Below are 22,806 nucleotides of genomic sequence, written 5' to 3'. Positions count from 1 at the left end.
TATGTAGCAAAGCTGTATGTGCAATATCTGTAGGATGATGTGGCCATGAGGCAGCCGTTGGGAGGGCCACCCCAACGGTTGGCCGTGTGTTATGTAACAGTTAACAGTATTAACCATAAAAGAACAGAAATTAAGAAATTATCATGTTTGAGGTTGAAGGGGCATTTCTCCTTTGGGCACACCCCTATCCAGCCTCCTTTGATGTATACTTATATTGCCCCAGATGCCACCAACAGGCGCTCTGCTTGTGTGGCAGGAGCAGTTTGTGCAGTCACCTTGTGTTGGGAGGTTGTAAGTTTGAATCCCTATGGCATAGTTGTATAACTGGTAGGGGTCTGCCTAATCCCAGCTTTCTATGTGGAAAAAAAATTATATGGCCCAAGATGCCGGTTTTACATTACAGTACATACAAAAAAAAAACTGTTAAAAACAAGAAAAACTGTGCTAGAAACGAGAAAGAAATCTAACAGGCAAAGGCTAGAGGTTGTGATTCAAAGTCGGGTACCCTTGACGATTTACAGCATAACAATGCACACCTTTCAACCTTGTCGTCACCGCTTTCGAAAGCGCATATATTTGCTAACAGTGGTATCATAGCTACTCAATCTCTCTCCGTTGGTGCTGGTGAACATGATCGGCATGCGTACACTGGCTCATAAACAAGATCAGACACTCCTGAAAAACAGAAATTGAAAGGATTCTTTTGCAAAAAAGGTTAGTAAATTATTTGTTTTTCCTCAAAACGAACAGTGATAGTAAGAATCATGTTTGTAAGCCAAATATGGCAGTTCCCAAAGGACTTATCCATTTTGAGTTCGGTGATGAAAATTCCGGTACTAGAGTGTCCCCCATAGGAGTCGTCCCGGCGAGATTCATCCACTCACTGCAAAGGACACAGAGAGTGTGATCAGAAAAAAATTAGTTTTTCTTGGCATTGCTGAAATATATAGGTGTTGTCAAAAAACCGGGTGTCACCCGGAGTCATCACCGATTGTCGACGAAAGTAAAACCTCCAAAGCGGTTTCAGCCATCGTCAAAAAACCCTCATTCATAAGGAAGTTAGAGGAGCAGTTGCCCGGAATCGGCATGTCAAGGGTATCAAAATGCTTGACAGAGTTTTTTCTGATCAGTTCGACCTTCAATTTGTTGAAAAATCTTGGTCTTGCCGAAAAAACAATTTCCCCTCTTCTCAAAACCCTTCAATGGTAACTTGAGGGGGGTTGATCGAGGGCCTCTCTATGAGAGACCGAATTGCCGGAAGCAATTCGAGTGCCATCGTCCGGCGAGGGCACCGACGGTACATCACCGAAAGAAACCTCACTTGGGGTTCAGTTTGAGGAGGACTAGTTTCTTAAACCTCACCAAGGTGGTATCCCATGTTGGGGTCCTATGTCAAGCTGAAGGCCCAGGATCGAACCCCGATGTCACATGGGGGCTACCGTTACTTTTACACAGGTTGCTGCACGTAAGGCTGGGTGGTCGAGTCCCAAACCCAGAGTTTTACCTTGTAGGGAAGGCATGCCCGCTAGTGACTCGGTTCTCGGTGAGGGTTTCTCCATCATAAAAAAAATTGTCCTTTCAATTTTAGTCCTTAATATTATTATTTCCTATGTGAACCCTATGAAAAATTTAGAATAGAGGTCCTGTTTCTGCTATTTTCCAAAACAGATCTGTATGCTGCTGAATTTTTGCGATAGCCGATTTTCTGCTTGTTTTTCATAGACCGACTTTTTTATTTTTCAAAAATTATAGAAAGGTGCTTGTAATTTTATGTTTAACTCAAAAAAAATTATATTGCAGATTAGAGGTTTTATTTCTAATATTCTGTTACGAGAGGTTTCTGACTTTTTTGATATTGCAGAAAAGTGATTGACTTTTCTGTTTAAGTCAAAAAGCTATCTGAACTGATGTTCAAAATTTTAATTTATTATTTTTGCAAACTTTTTGACATTTTTTATATTATACAAAAGTAGTTGTATCTTGCTGGAAAACCTCATAATGCTTTAACTTGATAAATTTGCTTGATAATTAAGCACTTTCTATTTATATTGGCATACATAGAAAGTTCTATTGCATGCCTAAACTAGATTAGAATCACAAATTTATTATTTAATTATTTTTTGTGAATATTTTATGAAAATTACTAGTTGACAAAAATGATCTTATTAATCCTAGTATTTTTCTATGTTTAGAAAAATGGCAAACAAAACAATTATGGTCAAGTTATCCAAAATCGAGAAATTAAATGATACAAATTTTGAAACGTGGAGAAAAATCAAATACTTGTTAACTCATGACAAAACCTTACATGTACCGAACAAGATAAAACCTTCAATAAGTGATACATCTACTGAAGAAGAAAAGAAAGTCTATAATAAGTTCATTGAGGATTATCAACTTGCTCGAACTCTCCTCACATTCATGCAAGATGAACTTATTCGAGGACTACAACTCGGCCAAAAAGATGATGAGGGTGATTGACTTCATAAACTCATATCCAGCTTTTTCTTGAATAATATAACTCATGTAGGATGAAGGAATTTGACAATGTAGTCGACCATGTAAATAACATGTTGGTAATGGCCAAGGATTTGGCCATATATGAGAATGAAATCCCAACAGATATCTACCATCCTAAATAGCCTTCCTTCATTATGGAAGATGGTAACAGTTGCCATGAGGTTGAATAAAAAAGGATATAGATTTCTACTATCCTAACTAGCCTTCCTCCTAACCGAATTTTCACTACAGTTTGGCTCTTGAGAAATAACATATGAACAAAGATAAGAGAGTTGAAGTCATGAACACACAAACCTCCTTTCCTGAACGTTCACGAGGGATCAAGCCTAATGAGCCATTTTTTAAGAAATTTAAGAACTTTAAGGGGCATCATGTGCAGAATAAAAACCCGTGAGCAACTACAAAAGGTTCTTGCTTTTTCTGTGAAAAACTTGGGCATTTCAAGTATTGTCCAAATAGATCAAAAAAGGAAAATCCAAGAAAGCAAGTGATAGAAAAATGTAAAGTTATTTTCATGGTGTTGGAGTCTTTAATCACATATGGTGACCTCCCAGGTTGGTGAATAGACTTAGGAGTGATGCAACATATCTCAAAGACTAAAGAGGGATTTGTGAAACTGAAGGAGCTGAACCTGACAACCACAAGGTATACATGACAAATAACACCTACAACGATGTGATTAGGATAAGAACTTATAGGCTTTAACTAGAAGAGACTAGCTTGCTATTATCAAATATACTGTATGTACCTTTCATAAGGAAGAATCTTTTAGTTGTAGCAAACTTTATCAAGAAGGGCTTCAAAGTATGTTTTCATGGCGATAAGGTGATATTTGGAAAATATGAAAAAGTGAAACTCAAGAGTCACTATCATGTTGATTATGGTCTCTTTTACCATAATGTAACTCCTTCAAAGATTAATGCAATGATTATTTCTAGCTATATTGACTGTGCAATGATTGTGGATGTAAATCTATGACATTTAAGGTTAGGAAGTAAATATAAATAAAATGTAAAGAATAGTTAGCATGAAGTTATTACCTTCACTTAAAAATATGCTTTTTAAAAAATATAAATCATGCATATATGAAAAAATGACTAGAAAATCGTTTCTTAAGGACAACAGAACATATGAACTGCTTGTTATGGTACATACTGATATATGTGGGCCCTTAATAATAGAAACACATGAAAGAAAATTATATTTTATCATATTCATAGATGTTATTTAAGGTATAGTTATATCTACCTAATTTCTAGAAAATTTGAAGCTCCAGAAAGGTTTAAGGCATATAAACATGAGATTGAAGGGTTATTAGGGAAAAAATCTAAATAATTAGATCTGATAAAGGTAGTGAATATAACTATGATGAGTTTAAATCCTATTTCTATAATAATAATATAACCCCTCATGCAACTATGCCTTATAAACCAAAAAAATTTGTATAGCAGAAATACAGAATAAAACCCTAATGGATATGACAATGTCCATGTTGGCACATCCAAACTTTTTAAAGAAGTTTTAGGAGAGACCATAAGAATTTCCATGTGCATTCTTATCAAAGTTTCTTCTAAGGCAGTGAAACTTACACCTTATGAGTTGTTGACTAGCAGGAAGCAAAATTTAAGTCATCTGCGAAAGTGGGGGTCGCTTGCGCATGTATTGATTCCTAGTCAATTGATGGACAAGTTTGATATTAAGAATATCAAATGTATTTTCATGGGGTACCCAAAGGAATCAAAGTGTTATTTATTATATAATCCTAAAAAAGGATTTATAAAAAGCAGGTGGAATTTTTGGAAAGTAAAGAAGGTGGTTTTGATCTTGAGGATGATAGAGTCCCTCTTGATATCATAAATGATATAGGGGTATGAACATGTTGATCCAATCGTTAATGACCAACAATCTTCACAACTTGTAATTGGGTAGAAAAGGTCAAGAGCTCTTCCCTCTTGTTTAAATGATTATTACCTTTTCTTAAGCAAAAAGTTATGCTATTTTATGAATTTGGATGAAACTCTTGATAACTTAAGTTTTAATGATGCAATTGCTTCTAATGAATATAAACATTCGATGAAGGCAATAAAATATGCATTGGATTCTATATAAAGGAATGTAGTTTGAAAATTAACTATTTTGTCTAAGGGTTGCAAGACAATTGGTAGTAAGTAGGTTCTGAAAAAGAAACTCAAGGCTGATGGAACTATTGATAAGTTCAAAGCAAGATTAGTTTTGAAAAGCTATCTCAACATGCGGGTATATATTATGAAGAAATTTATTTTCATGTAGCAAAATTGGATTTTATTCATATTATTTTGATACGATGACTTATTTTAATTTTGACCTATATCAAATAGATGCAAAACAACATTCTTTAATGGTGAATTAAAATAAACTATATTTATGCAAAAGCCAAAAGGATTTGAAATCAAAGGACAAGAGGATAACATATAAAAGTTGAATAAATCATTGTGTGGGCTTAAGTAGTCACCTAGACAATGGTATTTGACATTTCATAAGGCTATAACTAAGTTGGATTATGAGGTAAATAACTTGGACCACTATGTATATGCCAAGAAAAGTTAGTGTAAATTTACTATTTTGTCTCTATATGTTGATGATATACTAATCACAGGAACTGACTTAGAAATGCTAAATGAGACCAAGTTTTGGTTAAGTTCTTGATTGAGATGAAGGATATGGGTGAAGTCTCATATATCCATTTTTTTTGAATTTATAATATGAAGAAATTGTGTATGGCATGTAGACCTGGTCGTGCTAGCTCAGCTTGCCATACCTACGATCATCGTGCATACAACGTAAAACTCTGAGGCTAGGACCCCTGCCCTGAGGCCTATGCTACATGTTGGCTTATGCAGAAGGGTGACACCCATGGCAATCGAACCTTGACTACCCGTCTAGCAGCCAAGGTCCCACTCCACTACGCCAAACCCCCTTGGGGCAACCTCATATATCCTTGGAATTAAAATCCAAACAGATAGAGAATCAAGATTATTATGCCTAAGTCAAAAGAAGTTTCTTGATCACATTCTAAAGAGATTTATAATGAAAAGTACCAAGGCAAAGATAACTCATGTGGTTAAAGGCCTAAGACTAAGCAAGAATGATTATCCAAAAGATGGATAAGAGAAGTTAAGTGTTTCATATGCTTAAACAATTAGAAGCCTTATGTAAGATATGTTATGCACTAGACGCCGTGAGTCTAGTAAGTAGATATTATTGGAATCTTGGGCTTCCTCATTGAAAAGAAGTAGAGAGAATATTTTGGTATCTAAAGGAAACTAAGGAACTCAAGTTATGCTATCAGGCAGATAGGCTAAAGTTTATAGGTTTTCCTGATGTAGATTTTGTTGGTCATAGAGATTAAGTAAAATTCACTTATGGTTATGTATTTATTTTAAGAGGTAAGGCATTTGCATGGTTATGTAATAAATAGGAGTGTGTGACACAAAATACCCAGAAAGCTAAATATATAGCATGTAACATAGAGTCACTTTTGGTCAGAGTCGTACCTGTGTTTTATGGGGCCTGAGGCGGAGGGAAAAAATGGGCCCCCTTTTAATAGTAGGAGTTCGGGGGCAGCGCCTCCGGATTTTTTTTAAAGAATCAAAATAACAATAAAATTTGCATTCACATTAAACAAATATAATATTGCAAATATTTATATTATATTAAATAAAAATAGGGGAGCTCGGGCCTTAAAAATGGGCCCCTAAATTTTTTTTGGGCCTAGGGGCCCTGAGGCCCAAGCCTCATTGGCCTCTTTACAGGTTCGGCTCTGCTTTTGGCGTCAAGATAAATTGCTTCATAAATGATTTGATGTTGGATATTCCAAAAGAACTACCTTGAATTTATAATGATAATAAAGTTATTATTTATTTGATTCATACATAAGCAAATAACTCTAAGAGTAAACATATTGGAGTTAAATATCAATATGGTCATGATATGCTTCTAAAAAATGAAATAGCAGTAAACTATGTTCCTTTAAGCGACATGGTAGCAGATCCATTAACCAAGGTAGTCACAAAAGAAATTTTCACTAGACTAGTGAGTTAGCTGGGACTTAGGTATGTCTAATTGGTGAGTGTATAAGTACACAATAGACTTTGCGAATAATATAGAACTCAAGAATGTGCTTTAATGCTAAGTCATAATAGTGAATAAGTTTTAAAACACTAGTGGCCCCTTATGGCCAAGTGGGAGATGTAGGATAATGTGGTCATAAGGCAGTCATTGGGAGAGTTGTGTCTCTCTCAACTGTTAACAACACTAACCATAAAAGTACATAAATTAAGAAATAATAAAACACTATAAAAATCATGGTTATATAGCATGTTTCAACGGTTGTGACCCTTGAGGTTGAATGGGCATTTTTTCTTTGGGCACACTCCAATCTAGCCCCTTTGATGTATACATATATGGACCCAGAGGCTGGTTTTACAATATCATATATACACAAAAAATTTGTTAGAAATAAGAAAGAAATCTAACATGCAAACTAGATGCGTGATTCAAAGCCAATGCCCTTGGTGATTTACAGCGTAACAACACACACCCTTCAAACAATGTCATGAATCTTCGAGTCCTTTACAGTGTGTGTATAGAGAAAGAGAGAGGTTTGAACCAAAAATTGGACCAAATTAGCCCTTAGGTCATGAAAGAGAACAAAATTAATTTTGATTGTAGGATTCACATTCAAAAGATTCAGAAGATTCAACATCCTGCATATACCAGTTCTACTGGTTTCAAGCACATAAGTGGTTCCTAACAATAACAAAAGAAGCGAACAAGTGGTTGCATTATATGCATTTTCGACATTTCTTAGAGATCATACTATAAAACATCGGTCACCCCCTCTTAGAGGCCGTTGTGCAATTCTGAAATTCAGCAACCAATACATTATAGTTTGAAGATCTTGAGATGATCATCACGTTAGAGAACGAGACACAAATCGCCAAAATTAAGTGCCCTAGGGAGCCAGTGAGTGGACATCGTTGGAGAGATTTCAAGCATTTATGTGATCTTTATTTGAAAGCGAAGGCTGATGTGTTCAAAAGAGAAAGGCTGGAGTTATCATGGTTAAGGAACCACTATGACCTCAATAGGAGGAGGATAAAGAAAAAACTATTGTGTGTTGGAGGGAAGGATGATAGTAGGGGAGCTAAGATCTAGAGAATGGCTAAGTGCCATGGCTATTTGACATAGTCAAACACATGACAACATTTCACGTGAGGCCTACACTATGTAGTTATGGGCCCAATGCAATGCTGTCATGTGAGTGGCTAGTGTCACATAGTTATGAGACTTAGCTGCTTTGTTGATCTCAACTCAGTAGTAGGGTAGAGAAGGAGGTAAGAGCTTTTTTGCTCTACTTTTTTTGGCACATGCTTATTCATCTACATTGGTGCAAAGTTGATCTATAGATCATACCATGATACTTAAATCCGATGATTCGTGTCATGTCCTCCAACATGATGTTCATCTCAATATCTGTGAACTGAAATATTTTGGTTGTCAGATTCCAAAACTATACAATGGCCATTAGATGACTGTGATCAATGTTTTATGGTGTGATCTCTAAGAAATTTTAGAAATGCATCATGTCCTTCACTTCCTCTATTACTTTTAAGAACCACTTATGTGCTTTGTGTGAGTTTTCTCCAGAGCCTGCAAACGAGAAACTAAGAGAAGAAAGAGAGAGAGGCTGCAATGAGTCACGATTTCTGATTATTAGAAATCGTGACATGTTTCATTACTATATAGGCAAAAGACCTAATACATAACATTTATGATAACCCTGATAAGTTGGGGTTATTTACAAGTATGCCATTATATACAAATAGTTTGGATCCGAATCTGGATCCAAACTGTAAATACAAAACACGTATACTACACTATCTAATAGTCTCCCTCAAGTTGTGCATGATTTTAGAAACCAAAAATGGCACTTTGTGAGTCCTTTAATGAACAAATCAGCCACTTGGTCTTCTGTTCTAATATAATGGGGCTCAATCTCTTTTTCTTCAATCTTCTGCCTGATAAAATGCTGATCAATCTCAATGTGCTTGGTCTTACTGTGATGAATGGGATTAAGAGATATTTGAATAGCACTTTGGTTATCACAAAAGAGAGAAGAACTAGAAATCGACTCTTTGAGCTCTGTTAACAAATGTCTAGTCCATGTTACTTCTGCCGTAGCAGCAGCCATCGCTCTGTATTCTGCTTCTGTGCTAGATCTAGCCACTGCCTTTTGTTTTCTACTATTCCAGGAAACAAGATTGGCACCAATGAAAATGCCATACCCTGAAACTGACTTTCGATCATCAGAATCTCCAGCCCAGTCTGCATCTGAATAAGCAATTATGTCATGAGCAGTATTCATGGATCTGCTTTTGGTGTACAAAAGTCCATCTCCAACAATACTCTTCAAGTACCTCAGTATCTTTTTACTGCATCCATGTGTCCCATCCTTGGCTCATGCATGAATTGAGAAACTTGATTGACTGAATATGTAATATCAGGCCTGGTAAAAGTAAGATATTGAAGCATTCTCACTAGACTCCGATATTTGGTGGGATCATGGTACAAGTCTTCGTCTTGCACACTTAGTTTCTGGTTAAGCACACTATAAGTAGCAAGAGGCTTGCAATCTTTCATTCCACCCTTTTCTAACAGATCCAGGGTGTATTTATGTTGGGTCAAAGTAAGTTTATTTCCTTGACTATCCACTTCTACTCCAAGAAAGTACCGAAGGTTTCCAAGGTCCTTCATTTTGAACCTTTGACTCAGAAGATCTTTAGTTTCTTGAACATGATTCTCACTACTTCTTGTAATAATTATATCATCAACATATATTAACAAGAAGGTAGTAAACTCCTTACCTCGAAGAATAAAGAGGGAGTGATCCAATTGCGATCGATAGAAACCATGTCTTTGAATTTCTAGAGAGAAACTCTCAAACCAAGATCGAGATGCTTGTTTCAGTCCATAGAGAGCCCGATTTAATTTGCATACATATTCCTTTGAATCTACTTCTGTATATCCTGGCGGTTGTTCCATGTACACTTCTTCCTTCAAATCCCCATGAAGAAAGGCATTCTTCACATCTAGCTGACTTATTCTCCAACCATAATCGACAGCTAATGAAAGAACAATGCGAATTGTGCCCATTTTCACAACTGGACTAAAGGTTTCATCATAGTCCTGTCCAAACTCTTGAGTGAATCCCTTGGCTACGAGACGAGCTTTGTATCGTTCAACACTTCCATTCGGTTTGTATTTGATCTTGTAAACCCATCATGAGCCAACAACATTTCTATCTAGAGGTCGAGGGACAACTGTCCATGTTTGACATTGGTACAAAGCTTTCATCTCTTCATTCATGGCTTGAATCCATTTTTTGGAATTAATGGCTTGATGAAAATGTCTAGGTTCGGTCTCTTTCTCAATCTGTGACAAAAATAACTGAAAATCCATGGTGAAATTCTCATAACTGACCCACTTTTTAATAGGATGCCGAGCTCTTTCAGATCGTCTGATTGGAATAGCTACTGTATTAGAAATTGAAGAAGTAATGTCGTTGGATGGATCTTCTTGTTTAATATCATCCGAAGTCAAGAGTGAGTCCCTTTCTCTTCTCCTATAAACTTGCCCAACAAACTTGTTAATCTCTGGAGGATGTTCTATTTCAAGTTCCTGTATGCCATTATATCCATCTTGACAGGATGTTCCTTGAGCACAGGAGGAAGAACACTCATCATTGGTTGCAGGAAAGAGCTTTGCACTGAGCCATGGATCATAAAATAGAGTATTCATATTGGTTTGGGTAGAAACATATTCTCCATCTCCAAAATCATTCTCATCAAAAACTACATTCCTAGATATCTTAATTTGTCTGTTGTCAGGATCATAACACTTGTACCCTTTGTGGTGATATGCATATCCGACAAATCTACACTTGGATGCCTTAACCTGAAACTTGTTTCGTGGAGAAGAGTCAATATGAACATAACACGTGCAGCCAAAAATTTTTAGTTCATCATAATCAGGATGTTTCCCAAATAGAATGAAAAAGGTGATTTATTTTCTAAAAGCTTCATGGGCAGACGATTAATAATGTAAACAGCAGAGTGAAAGGCCTTTGTCCAGAGTCCTATGGGAGTATGACTTCCATGCATCATGCTCATAGCGCTTTCCACAATGTGACGGTGTTTCCGTTCTGCAACTCCATTATGTTGGGGTGTATGCGGGCAAGATACTCTACGATTTATCCCATTATCTTGGAGATAATTGATAAAATCCCTGGATAGGTATTCCCCTCCACCATCACATTGGAAATGTAGAATATTACAAGAGAATTGAGTTTTGACAAATGTATGAAAACAACGAAAAATAGAGAAAACTTCTGATTTATTCTTCATGAAATATATCCAAGTGAAGCGAGAGAAATTATCAATAAAAATAACATAATATTTGATGCCAGAATTAGAAGGATCAGGAGCCGGTCCCCATACATCAGAACAGATGATTTCAAAAGGCCTTGAAGCTCTCTCATTTATTGAATGAAAAGGAAGAACATGCCTCTTACATATTTGACAACTTGAACACATTTTATTATCTAGTCTAGGAATCAGGCCAGACTCAGGAATAAGACCATCAGATACGAGTCGCTCAACGAAGACTCGACCATAATGACCAAGACGCAAATGCCAAAAATCAGGCTTATTACATTTATTTGAAGATTGCAAATTGAACACATGGATATGCATTGACAACATAGACTGAGGAGATGACTTCAAGGTAGGTCGAACACAAGTAGAAGGGTCCTCCTGGAAGACATACATATTTCCCCGGCATTCCCCTCTAGCGAACGTCTTCTTCGTTTGTAGATCCTTGACATAAACAAAAGACATAGTAAATTCAACAGAAGAATTGGTATGATCAACAAGCTTAGAAACAAAAACAATATTTTTTGTAATATTTGGGGCATGAAGAACATTGGAAAGATGAAGTGGGGATTTGGGCAAGGGGATAGAAACATTTCCAATGTGAGTGATGGGGTGGTGTGACCCGTCTTCAGTGACAATGTTACTTTTTCCAAAATAAGGAGTTAGAGTAGAGAATTTACCCGCACTACCTGTGACATGAGTAGCTGCCCCTAAATCAATGTACTAGACTCCTTTATCATCGTGTTTCAGATCAAGTTCAGACAATGCAGCCAAAAGAAGCTCTTTCACATCGTCACCAAACTTTGAAGGGTTCTCCTTTCGTCCTGACGAGCTCTCACCCTTTTGGAACTTTCCTTTGTTCTGTGGATTGTGCCAACAGTTGGCTTTGACGTGACCTCGCTTGTTACATAGATAACAGGTGGGCACGTTTTTCAGATTATAAGGAGAGGCATTCAGGGTGGGTAGTAACTCACGCCCCCCTGGAGTACCTCGTCCTCTGTCTGCACTAAAATGACTATCACCGCGTCCCTGGCCAAAGGAAACACTAGTAGCAAGAACCTGTCCACCAGTGTCATGTGACATCCCCTTTAAGGTCATCTCATATTGAAGGAGTTTCGCTTGCAAGTCTTCAAACGATGGTAAGCTGGGCAGACATAACAATGAGGTCAAAAGAACATGGAATTCTGATCCTAATCCATTCAAGGTTTGCCTGACTTTATCTTTGTCTGTCACTTCATACCCGACAACAGCTAGTTGATCGCTTATGTTCTTGACCTTGTTCAAGTATTCCATGATAGATATAGAACCTTTAGTGAGGAGTTGAAATTCACGCTGAAGAAAGGAATTTCTAGCCTCTAAAATCTGAGAATATGTCTTCACTAGCCGGTCCCATAATTCTTTTGCTGAGCACTCATCTGGAATCCCCACCAATACTTCTTGAGAGATAGTGGAGATAAGGAAAGCAACTGCAACTCGATCACGCTTCATCCAATTTTCATATTGGGGATTTGGTATTCATTGTATAGAATCAGCCTCGTTTCCATCCTTAGTTTCTTGTATGATAAATTCTGGAGGGGTTGAAATTGATCCATTTAAATATCCAGAAAGACCTTGACTTTTAATGAATTGAAGAATTTGTCTCTTCCAGATCAAGAAATTGGAATTGGTAAGTTTTTCATAAATGAGTTGGCCAAGAAAGTTGGATGAGAGAAAAGTTTGAGAAGAAGACGACTCCATGACTTAGAACAAGAAAAAGAATATTATTGGCGTGTGCAATCAGTATATAAATGCAACAAAATTTTTTTTAAACAGTAGATAGCTGAGAATTCAGCGTGAATCTGATTATCAGAACTGATACCCGGATTATCAAGTCTAATCTGATTTGATAAAATAAGCTAAGACTTTGCCTTCCTTTTTTTTTTTGAAAAATATATAAAAATTGCACACAACAATAATAAAGCAAAAATAAAAGGAATATCGCTGATGTACAGATCAGTGAGCAGCCGATAAAACCCAAATATGTGAAAGCAAAGAAATCGAAAAATCGAAGAAGTGGTATCGTGAAACTGATTTGGGAAAGTATCGTCAGAATGAAGGAAGAAGTGGTATCGTGAAACTGATTTGGGTTAGAACAGAATGAAGGAAGAAGTGAAGAAGTATCGTGAAACTGATTTGGGAAAATAACATGAAACTGAATGAAGGAAGAAGTGGTATCGTGAAACTGATTTGGGAAAGTATCGTCAGAATGAAGGAAGAAGTGGTATCGTGAAACTGATTTGGGTTAGAACAGAATGAAGGAAGAAGTGAAGAAGTGGGTGGGGCTAAAAAAAAAATATCGTGAACAGAATGAAGGAAGAAGTGAAGAAGTGGGTGAGGCTAAGAAAATATCGTGAAACTGATTTTGGGTTAGAAGAGATTGAAGGAAGAAGTACCTGGGGCTCATATTCTAGTAGATGAAAAGATTAAGGAAGATCTGGGCTCGTGATCGTGTTGCAGCAGCCACACCGAGGAAGGAAGAATTTTAGCCCTTGGATCAGACGTGCTCTGATACCATGTGAGTTTTCTCCAGAGCCTGCAAACGAGAAACTAAGAGAAGAAAGAGAGAGAGGCTGCAATGAGTCACAATTTCTGATTATTAGAAATCGTGACCTGTTTCATTAGTATATAGGCAAAAGCCCTAATACATAACATTTACGATAACCCTGATAAGCTGGGGTTATTTACAAGTATGCCAGTATATACAAATAGTTTGGATCCGGATCCGGATCCAAACTGTAAATACAAAACACGTATACTACACTATCTAATACTTTGAACCAATAGAACCAGTGCATGCAGCTTGTTGGATCCTATGAATCTTCGCGTTGTGGATCTTGCAATCACAATTCATTTGGCAGGAATCAATCAAATTAATCATTGAATTACACAAACACAAATATAATTAGTTAATTACAATGATTCAAACTAGTTATCCTAAAAACATGATTGACACACACACACACACACACACACACACACACACACACATATATATATATATATATATATATATATATATATATATATATATATATATATATATATATATATATATATGACAAATTAATGGATGTATGTATTCAAACTAGCTATCCTAAAAACATACTTCACATGCACATATATATGATAAATTAATGAATGCATATATTGAAATTAATTATCCTATAAATATGTTATAAATATATACCTTAAATTAATCAATGAATTGCAATACTAAATATAGTTATCTTACAAACATACTTCACACACACATATATGAAAAATTAATGAAAGTATATATTCAAACTAGTTATCATATAAATATGTTGCAAACATATACCTCAAATTAATCAATGAATTGCAATACTGAATGTAAACATAGTTATCTTACATACATGCATCACCACACACACATATAGAATTTTATACATTAAACTACATAAATCAAACTAGTTATCCTACGAGCACTAGACTTTGTTTCCTCCTGTGACCTCTTCCTCGGACTCCTTATGTCCAATGCTCATTTATCCAGACATCAACCTCCACCTCTTAAGGATGCTTCTTTGATCTCTCCACATCCTCTTGAGTATCCTCATGTGCACTCTCTATTATAGCCTCAACTTTTGGTTGAGCATCCGATTCAGCCAAAGGACCCTCACTCACCTCTACTTTCTCAGGATTCTCCACATTAACCTCAACCTTAAAGTTTGCATCCTCCCCATGCTGAGGTACCTCCTTCAACTTTATATAGGATCCTTTATCCCTATTCTTTATCTCACCACTGCAGGTGGCAGCGTCTCCTGCTTTCTCTATCTGAGCATTGAGGTTAGCAACAACCTCAGAGTGAGCTAATGAGTCAAACTTCTTTATCATTGAGTCTCTCTTCCCTCAGATGCTTTCAGAATGAGAGACATGATTGTGACGACAAACCTCTCCACCTTTTTTGTAAATGTTAGATGTTGTTTGGTCAACATTGAAGGTGTTAGATATTGCTTCTTGTTTGAGTACAAATTTCTGGGTTTTTAATTAATGATGCTATATTTTTTGTGAAAAATATCAAACACCCAGGCTTTTGACCACGACGCAGGCTTCGTCTCTACTTACATGTTAACCCTACTCCATACTTCATAGTAGAAAGTACAATCCAGGTAAGCATTTTTCTTCTTTAGCATTTTCTGCTATGTTCCAACACCAACAAATGATATGGGCATGGAACCCTCCGAGATACTCTTCTATCGTCATATTATAATAAACAAATTCAAAATTTTCTACAATAATAAAATGGGAAATATAGGTAAATAGGCGAGCAACAAAGACATGACATAGGCTATTACAAAAATATTGCAAAAACAAAAAGAATAGCCTATTGACAATGCAAAAACTCAAATTATTAAGTAACAAAAAAATAAACAAACAATATTCTCTAATCATGTTTACAATACAAGGTACACAACATATAAACAACCACATTGGAGAACATAGGCATATGGATCATTAAGGAACTAGTTAGACAAATGAACACTTACAGAAAAATGCTTTCATCAATAAAAAAAATCTAGTAGGCTATTGAACATGGAAAGATAACTTAAAAACCATGCAATTCTTTTACAAAATAACTAACTCATGCCAATGTTTAAAAAAATAACTTATTTAAGCCACTAATTTTAAAAAGAACTGCTTTAATTATTAAACATGTGCTTACCCAAAAAAACCATTGTGGATGATTCTGAAAAAGCTCGATGATGAACAATAGTTGATAACTCACCGAAAAAAGTCACCAATAATAGTGGCCAAAAATTATTGTCAAGGGGGGGAGCACGTTGAGGATCACTGGTTAGGGACCATAAAAAAAACTCTAGTTTATGTGAAAATAGCCTTGGGTTGCAGACAATCATTTTTTAAACAATCAAAGGGTTGCATTTAATGATCATACAAAACTCCTCAAAAGATAAAAATTTGCGTTTTATTCATCTTCATTATTTATGATATTTCTGAAAATACAAAAAAATGTCAAAAAATATGCATATTAGCAATGAACTTATTTGTAAAGTAAGTACCTTATTTGCGATAGTCGTTTTAGAGTGTGAACTTTTTGAAACTTCGCAATGTGTTATATGTGCAGATCACCATATATTTGCAGATCTCCTTGAGGATCAGTTACTTAAAGGAGATTCACACGATTCTATATGAACTTTATGCTATATATGTGAATTTAATGAAATATTTGCAAAGTTATGACATGTTTCAGTTATAGAAAGTTTGCAAATTTGGTTATACGAACTTTGTACTATATATGCGAATTGAGTGAAATATTTACAAAGTTTCGACAAGATTCAGTTATAAGAAGTCCGTAGTATATATGTAAATTTAGTAAAATATTTATGAAGTTTCAACATATTTCAATTATAGCAAGTTCGCAGATTTGGTTATATGAATTTCGTGAGTTACACAAAAAACATGTAAATCTACCTTTTAGTGAGAGTTTGTGATACCCAAAGAACATACTAACATATCACATGAACTTTAGGAAGTTCGCTCATGCAAAAAAGAAGTCAAACATTTACAAATTTGGACATGGGGTGGATTTCAAAAATTGTGAGGCATCTTGATAAACATGTCATTTTTATCGTACAATACAATCATTTTCTAAACACAAAATGCCGTATTTAAGCATTTGATGATAATAATGATAGACATTTGTTTTTTCTGTTGTGGTGCTATAAAGGACTTCTTGGTTATGTTATGCTATTAAGTACTTGGTCTACAAACTTGTTATTGGTTGTAGCGGGTGATCTCTACTACTACCAATTTGGACTATTACTTAAAATTGGGCTCTAAGGATGTGTCTGATTTCATCTCGCTTTAACCATACTCTCTCTCTCTCTCCCTCTTTCATTGTTGGGACTAGTGGCAGAACTAACAGCAGCGAGGGAGTTGATTGTAGCAGGGTTACTACAAATGATATTTAAAACAAGTTGGTATTGGTAGCAGCCACTATTACAAATAATATTCAAAACCTGTCACAAAGATACTGGTACGTGACACGAACAAGTTTGATAACTTTTCGAGAAGTAGGACACAAGGATACAAATTTTAAAATTTTAATCAGTAATTAAACAATTATTTTATATGTTAATACACAAAAGTATACTTTTATTAAAATATTATTTAAAAATCATTAAAGATCATTTATGAATATTAACATAATGTTATATTAGTGTGTTATAGCATGTCTGGTCATGCCAACCAGAACACGCGGCGAAAATGGGTGTTCCTGTGACATAGTTTAGCACAATAGCCACCCAATCGAGACATAAAGCTCCATAATATTTTCATCAAAAGGTCCATTTCTTTCTACTAAGTGAATACCCTACAAACTAGGGGTGTAATTGGGTCAGGTATGTCTAAACCCAAGTCAACCGATTAGACCTCACCTGACCTGACTTTGATAGGGCCAACTTAGGTCTAAAATTTGGACACATTAAGAAAAAGATCAACAATTATTGGATAAGGAAACTCAAACCTATTTGTACCCGACCCATTTTCATACTGTATTAGAACTGGCCTGGACTTGGACCGCTTATCCACTAAACCCATATCAAACAAGGATCATTTTACACTGGATCCCAGTTTATATCCACACCCATTTCATATCCAGCCCAATAGACAACCAAATCAATTCATGAAAAGCAATTTTATCAAACCCAAATCTAACAAATCTCACTTGGGCCCGATTACCACCTAGCCTTACACAAACATTACTAATATTAATCCAATTAGTTTTCTTTATGATGATTCCTAATGTAAAAAATCCTAATATAACTCAATTTTTTTCATCAAGACGTCTTTTAAATAGAAACTAGCTATGGAATTGTACCGAATTAAACCCCATTCAAGCCTATTTATGTACACATTGGATCCAGTATATGCCAACAACAATCATATACTCAACCAACTCCATACATGTAAATTCCCCTACCCTCACTTTAATTCTAACTTTTAGACCTAATTAAAAAATGAAAAATGATTGTATTGTCCTTTCAAAATTATACAATTTTAAAAATGCCTCACAATTTGCCAAAATCCTCTACACAAGCGAACTTGGCTAAGTTGAATCCCAATAAAGGAGATTCTGATATCAAATGTGTGCATCTTTTGAGGTTCATAAATCCTATATGAACCATGTAGAATTTAAAAGTTCTGGTTTGGAAGGTTCGTTATATACATTTGCGGCAATCTTGACATTCACACAAAAATCATGCAAAATTCCTTTAACTAAAAAGTCACTTAAAATCAAGACATACATTCACCAATCTCTATTGTGAATGTTCTTATTGATTGATAACAGGTCAATGACATCACACATTTGTGAACGTCACAACCTTCGCATGGATACCATGCAAACCTCTTTTCGCTAAAAATTTGAAACGTATATCTGCAAATGTGTGTCACAACTTTCACAAACATGTATTGAGAATCTCCTTGCTTTCACATGTTTACTAATTTGTATATAGAGTCATTGTGTTTCATTGTTTCTTATTAAAACCATAACCCTTTTTTCTTTAGAACCCTAACCCCTTTTTCTTTAAAACCCAAACGCGGCTGATTTTTTATTAAGTTTCTCATCAGAAGTGAGTTCCATATGTTTTCTTGCATTCTTAAGGTTGTTTTGTATATATATTTGTTGGTCGTGTAATATTTGTGTTTGTTTATTTCTGTTTTATGTAATATTTGACACATGCATTTAGGGTTATATATACAAAAACCTATATCATTAAATGGGTTTTCATCACACTTGAGTCGTACACATGTACAACAAAATTTGAGTTTTTGACATTTAGCAGTGGTCCAAAACCATTGCTAAATATGCCAAAAGCACATATATAATGCACACCACGATCATGCTTACAATCAGTGGCATGCGATGGTTCGACATAGCATCGAATACTTTACGTGTTTGACATTACATGTTACTATATATATGTCTTTAGTAATTGTGTTTAGTTATTGTTCTAGATGATTTATGTTTGTTTGCTTGTCGTTTATTTAATATTTGATTGTTTTGTTTTGGGATAATAGGGTTAGGGTTGGCTGTGCAAAAACATTCAATTGAGGTAATTGGGTTAATGTTGAAGTGATTGGTTTTTAGTGTAAGACAACAATCATGGTTAGTGTAGGTAATTGTGTTAATTGAATGTATAAATGCAATATGGATAGCCTTTCTTACATGATATTTTCATTTGATGTGTGATACATTATGTGGTTGATATAAACAGTTAAAGAATTTGTCTTTGATGTCTCATAAAACTGAATATGCCTAGTATCTAAGCTTCCAATATAGTTATTTTGTAGACATAAAAAGCTAAAAAGTGTGTATACTCGTTCTGGATGACAATAATGTAGACTCTATGTTATGTAATAATGATGTTTACTTAAATGTTTCCATTATACTACATGACAAAGTTAAACAAGAAGCAGTTGGAAGTAACTTACAAGAAGCAGTGTATTTATTCTGGGGAATATCTGTTAAGGATGGAGGGCATGAAATAATTGACAATATTAATGTTTGTAATATGCATGCAGAGGGCATGCAGTTGCTCCAACCAATTAGGGATGTAAATGTCATACATGCAAGCAATGAACAACTTGCACCAACAATTAATGTTGTACATGATCAACAAATGTGTGCAGAGAATGTGTAGCTACATCAATAAACCAGTTCTATTAACGTCTCTTGTAATAATGCGAATAACATCCATCATTCAATGTGGGATTACATAACTAGGTACAAGTTGTTAGATTGTGTAATTTATGCTTGAGATATGGGTGTTATTTTTATAGTTAATCAGCCTTGTGATTTAGTTTGTACATTCAAATAACCGATTAGTGGTACCAATGATCATGTAGACAACATATAATCAGATGACGATAATGCCTATACTATGTCGGATGAGAGTGACTCTGAAAGTATACGAAAGGATCAAGGCATATATGACATGAGATAATTAATAGAGGATGCAAATGATACATAAATGATAATTGAAAAGTTGAATCCTTGGTATGTTGTATAAGCTATATGAGCATTTATTGAGAATTATTTTTTTACTAATGAAACATGGTTGAATAAGTTCTCCTTTAGTGGATTATCATACAATGAAGAGAAATTGAAAATTGATTACTGCAGCAAATACTTAAAAGTTGATTCGTATATAGCTAAATATCATACATTCTCATTTTTGCTAATAGCGGATAATGTCCCACACAATCCTCTAGCCACTCTTATTTTAGTCTACCAAAGGATATTGTTCTATACAAGTGCAATATATGTGGTGAGATTGGCCACAACAAGCGAAAGCACATGTAACATTTTGTTTGAATACTTCTTGTTGCTAAATGTGTGTGTGTTTGTGTGTATTTATTAAGAATTCTTAAATGAATTGCTTTTATGTATTTATCGAGAGCTTTTTAAGGAACTACACCAATGTCTTTATTGAGAGATGTTGAATTTGCTGCTCTTGTGTTTTATATGTATATCTTAGGTCTTTGGCAATATAGATACATCAAATAAAAAGAAATGTGATAGAAGAAAGGCTACAATCAAGCACCAACTACAAAAAAATAATCAATTGAGTTAAGATATATAGAAAAAAAAGTCGTGTTTATATATTTATTTGTAGTACATGTACATGTTTATATTAAATTGCAATTGACTATGATCACAACCAGCCAAAATAATACAAGCACAAGTATGATTTTAGCATGAAGACATTGCTGAGCAGTAATGTAAGTATTAACATGTTTGTATGTTTGTTAGGTTTGTAAAAAAATTGATTTAAATCTAACATGAATGTATCACAAATGTTGATGATATAGCATATAGAAAGATGCATTATCATAATTGAATGTATCCATATACGAGAGAAGGCAACAGAAAAGAAATTATCGAAGACCATTTACTTTAACATATGGTTCTTGGTGAGTCCCAATAGCGATAGTCATATTTTTTCCCCAAGTTACATAAACTAACTGATTAACGTTATTGTTTATAACAAATGATTTGACAATTCCAAAATGTGATTTTGGGCTCGTTCTTTCTTGGAGAACCATAACTTGTGATTTCTTTTTACAAAATATTGGTTCTTTATTATAAAAATACTTACATTTACACTACATATGATTTGTGCTTATATTGCAGATCTTAATCCCTATCAACTGGGACAATCAATATTGGGTTCATTTGGAGATGAACATGAAAGCAAAAAAAATCAGGCTATACAATTCCATTGGTACCACACTGCAATCTAGTATGAATTGTTGTTCAATAATCTTTAGTTTGCTATCATATTATGTAGGATTAATGTTGAGTTTGAGGTTTATCATTTTGTAGAACAGTTTGGTTATGACGTTGATGGTCACATTCTACATTGAACTGAAGAAGAAGACAATGTAAATTGAGGCCAAAAAAACACAACCAACCACGATAGTGAATCTACAGGTGAAAAAAAAAACACAACCAACTATGGCATTACCTTTTTCTTCCAAAAAAAAAGCAAAGAACAAGTCAGAGGCCTATGATTAAAAAAATGTAGAACTTTTTGAATTGAATTGTTGTGTACTTTTATTCCTAAATAAATATTAAATATTTTATAAATATATTACCTTCTTTATATTGTGATTGATATGTTTGAATTTATTAGAAGTTACTTGTATTGTTGTAATGATGATGATTCTTTATTATTATTGAAAGTTACTTGAAAGTCTTGGCCAAGTTGTATGAATGTATTGGCAGCAGTTTGTAGTATATTTGAATGTATGAATGTTATAGAAAGTTTATGATCATATGTATTTAAAGAAATGTAAATCATAGGTTCTAAATGATTTAAATAATAGATACATGATACTTTATATTATGTCTGAATATATGAATTTATTGATAGGTTCTTAATGATGTTCTTACATCAAATTCTGCAATTTTTTTATATTCACACAGGAACATCATCCAATCATTGAAAGGTTAATGAACTGCACAAACTTTAGGACATTCATGCATGTCAGAGTTTGCTAACTTTAGGATGCTTGTTCAGGTCATTAACCTTCAAATTAGATGATATTCTCATATTAGAGTGTGTAAATATCAAGACATTCACACATACATCATGCAAACCTCCTTTAACTAAAAACTTGTTTAAGGTCAAGATGTATGTTCACAAATGTGTGTCTGAACTTCATAAACATATATTGTGCAAGACTCTAGCTTCATAAATCTATGTGATTAACGAGCTCAATAGCTTCTCGTCACACAATTGCAGACGTCACAACCTTCTCATTGTTAATTACATGTGAACCTTCTTTAACTAAAAATTGAAAGTTGAGGTAGTTGTTCAGGGTTTGTAGGAAGTGGAGGTTGGACTGGAGAGTTCATAGGAGGTTTCTCTTCTCTAGGAATCAAAGATAGTGCATGCTCCAAGGAAGAAGTTGTAGTGGCCAATAATGTCTAATGCTTATCTAAAGGTACTTTTTTCTATTTGTGTGTGTGTGTGTAAGCATACTTTTAGGTTACAAACAAGTAGATTGAATATTGTATTTCAATTTTTAAAATGTTGTATTGATTTGTGTATGCATAATCGACGTGGAGAAGATTCAGAAGGTCCAACATCCCACATGCACTAATTCTGAGCATACTTATGATTATGAACACTGACAGAGAATGTGAAAGTTTAGCTGGATCAGATGCATTTCTAAAAATTCTTGAAGATCACACCATAATGACAAAAAAAACATCATTGAAATGTTGATA

At 34.7% G+C, this 22,806-nt stretch overlaps 1 protein-coding gene across 1 annotated transcript; it reads right to left on the bottom strand.

The window, feature by feature from the left end:
• Positions 1-11,714: 11,714 nt before the first annotated feature.
• Positions 11,715-12,479, bottom strand: LOC149818679 (uncharacterized). The gene is made up of 2 exons (XM_089986276.1): positions 12,232-12,479; positions 11,715-12,135 (listed from the first exon to the last, which is right to left on the bottom strand). The coding sequence occupies exons 1-2, from the start codon at positions 12,477-12,479 to the stop codon at positions 11,715-11,717; spliced, it is 669 nt and encodes a 222-aa protein (XP_089842402.1).
• Positions 12,480-22,806: the final 10,327 nt, after the last annotated feature.

This window comes from Nuphar pumila, chromosome 13 (genome assembly GCF_984573655.1).
Source record: "Nuphar pumila chromosome 13, dmNupPumi1.hap1.1, whole genome shotgun sequence".
Lineage (NCBI taxonomy): Eukaryota > Viridiplantae > Streptophyta > Magnoliopsida > Nymphaeales > Nymphaeaceae > Nuphar > Nuphar pumila.
Note: the sequence above shows the minus strand (reverse complement) of the source record. Positions and strands in the feature narration are given on the sequence as shown.

Bases quoted from the DNA above. Each gene is read 5' to 3' on its own strand.
- LOC149818679 (XM_089986276.1), bottom strand. From the start codon at position 12,479: ATGAAGCGTGATCGAGTTGCAGTTGCTTTCCTTATCTCCACTATCTCT. The intron at 12,136-12,231 runs GTATGAAGTGAC...ATGTCTGCCCAG, and splicing joins GATCAACTAGCTGTTGTCGG to CTTACCATCGTTTGAAGACT.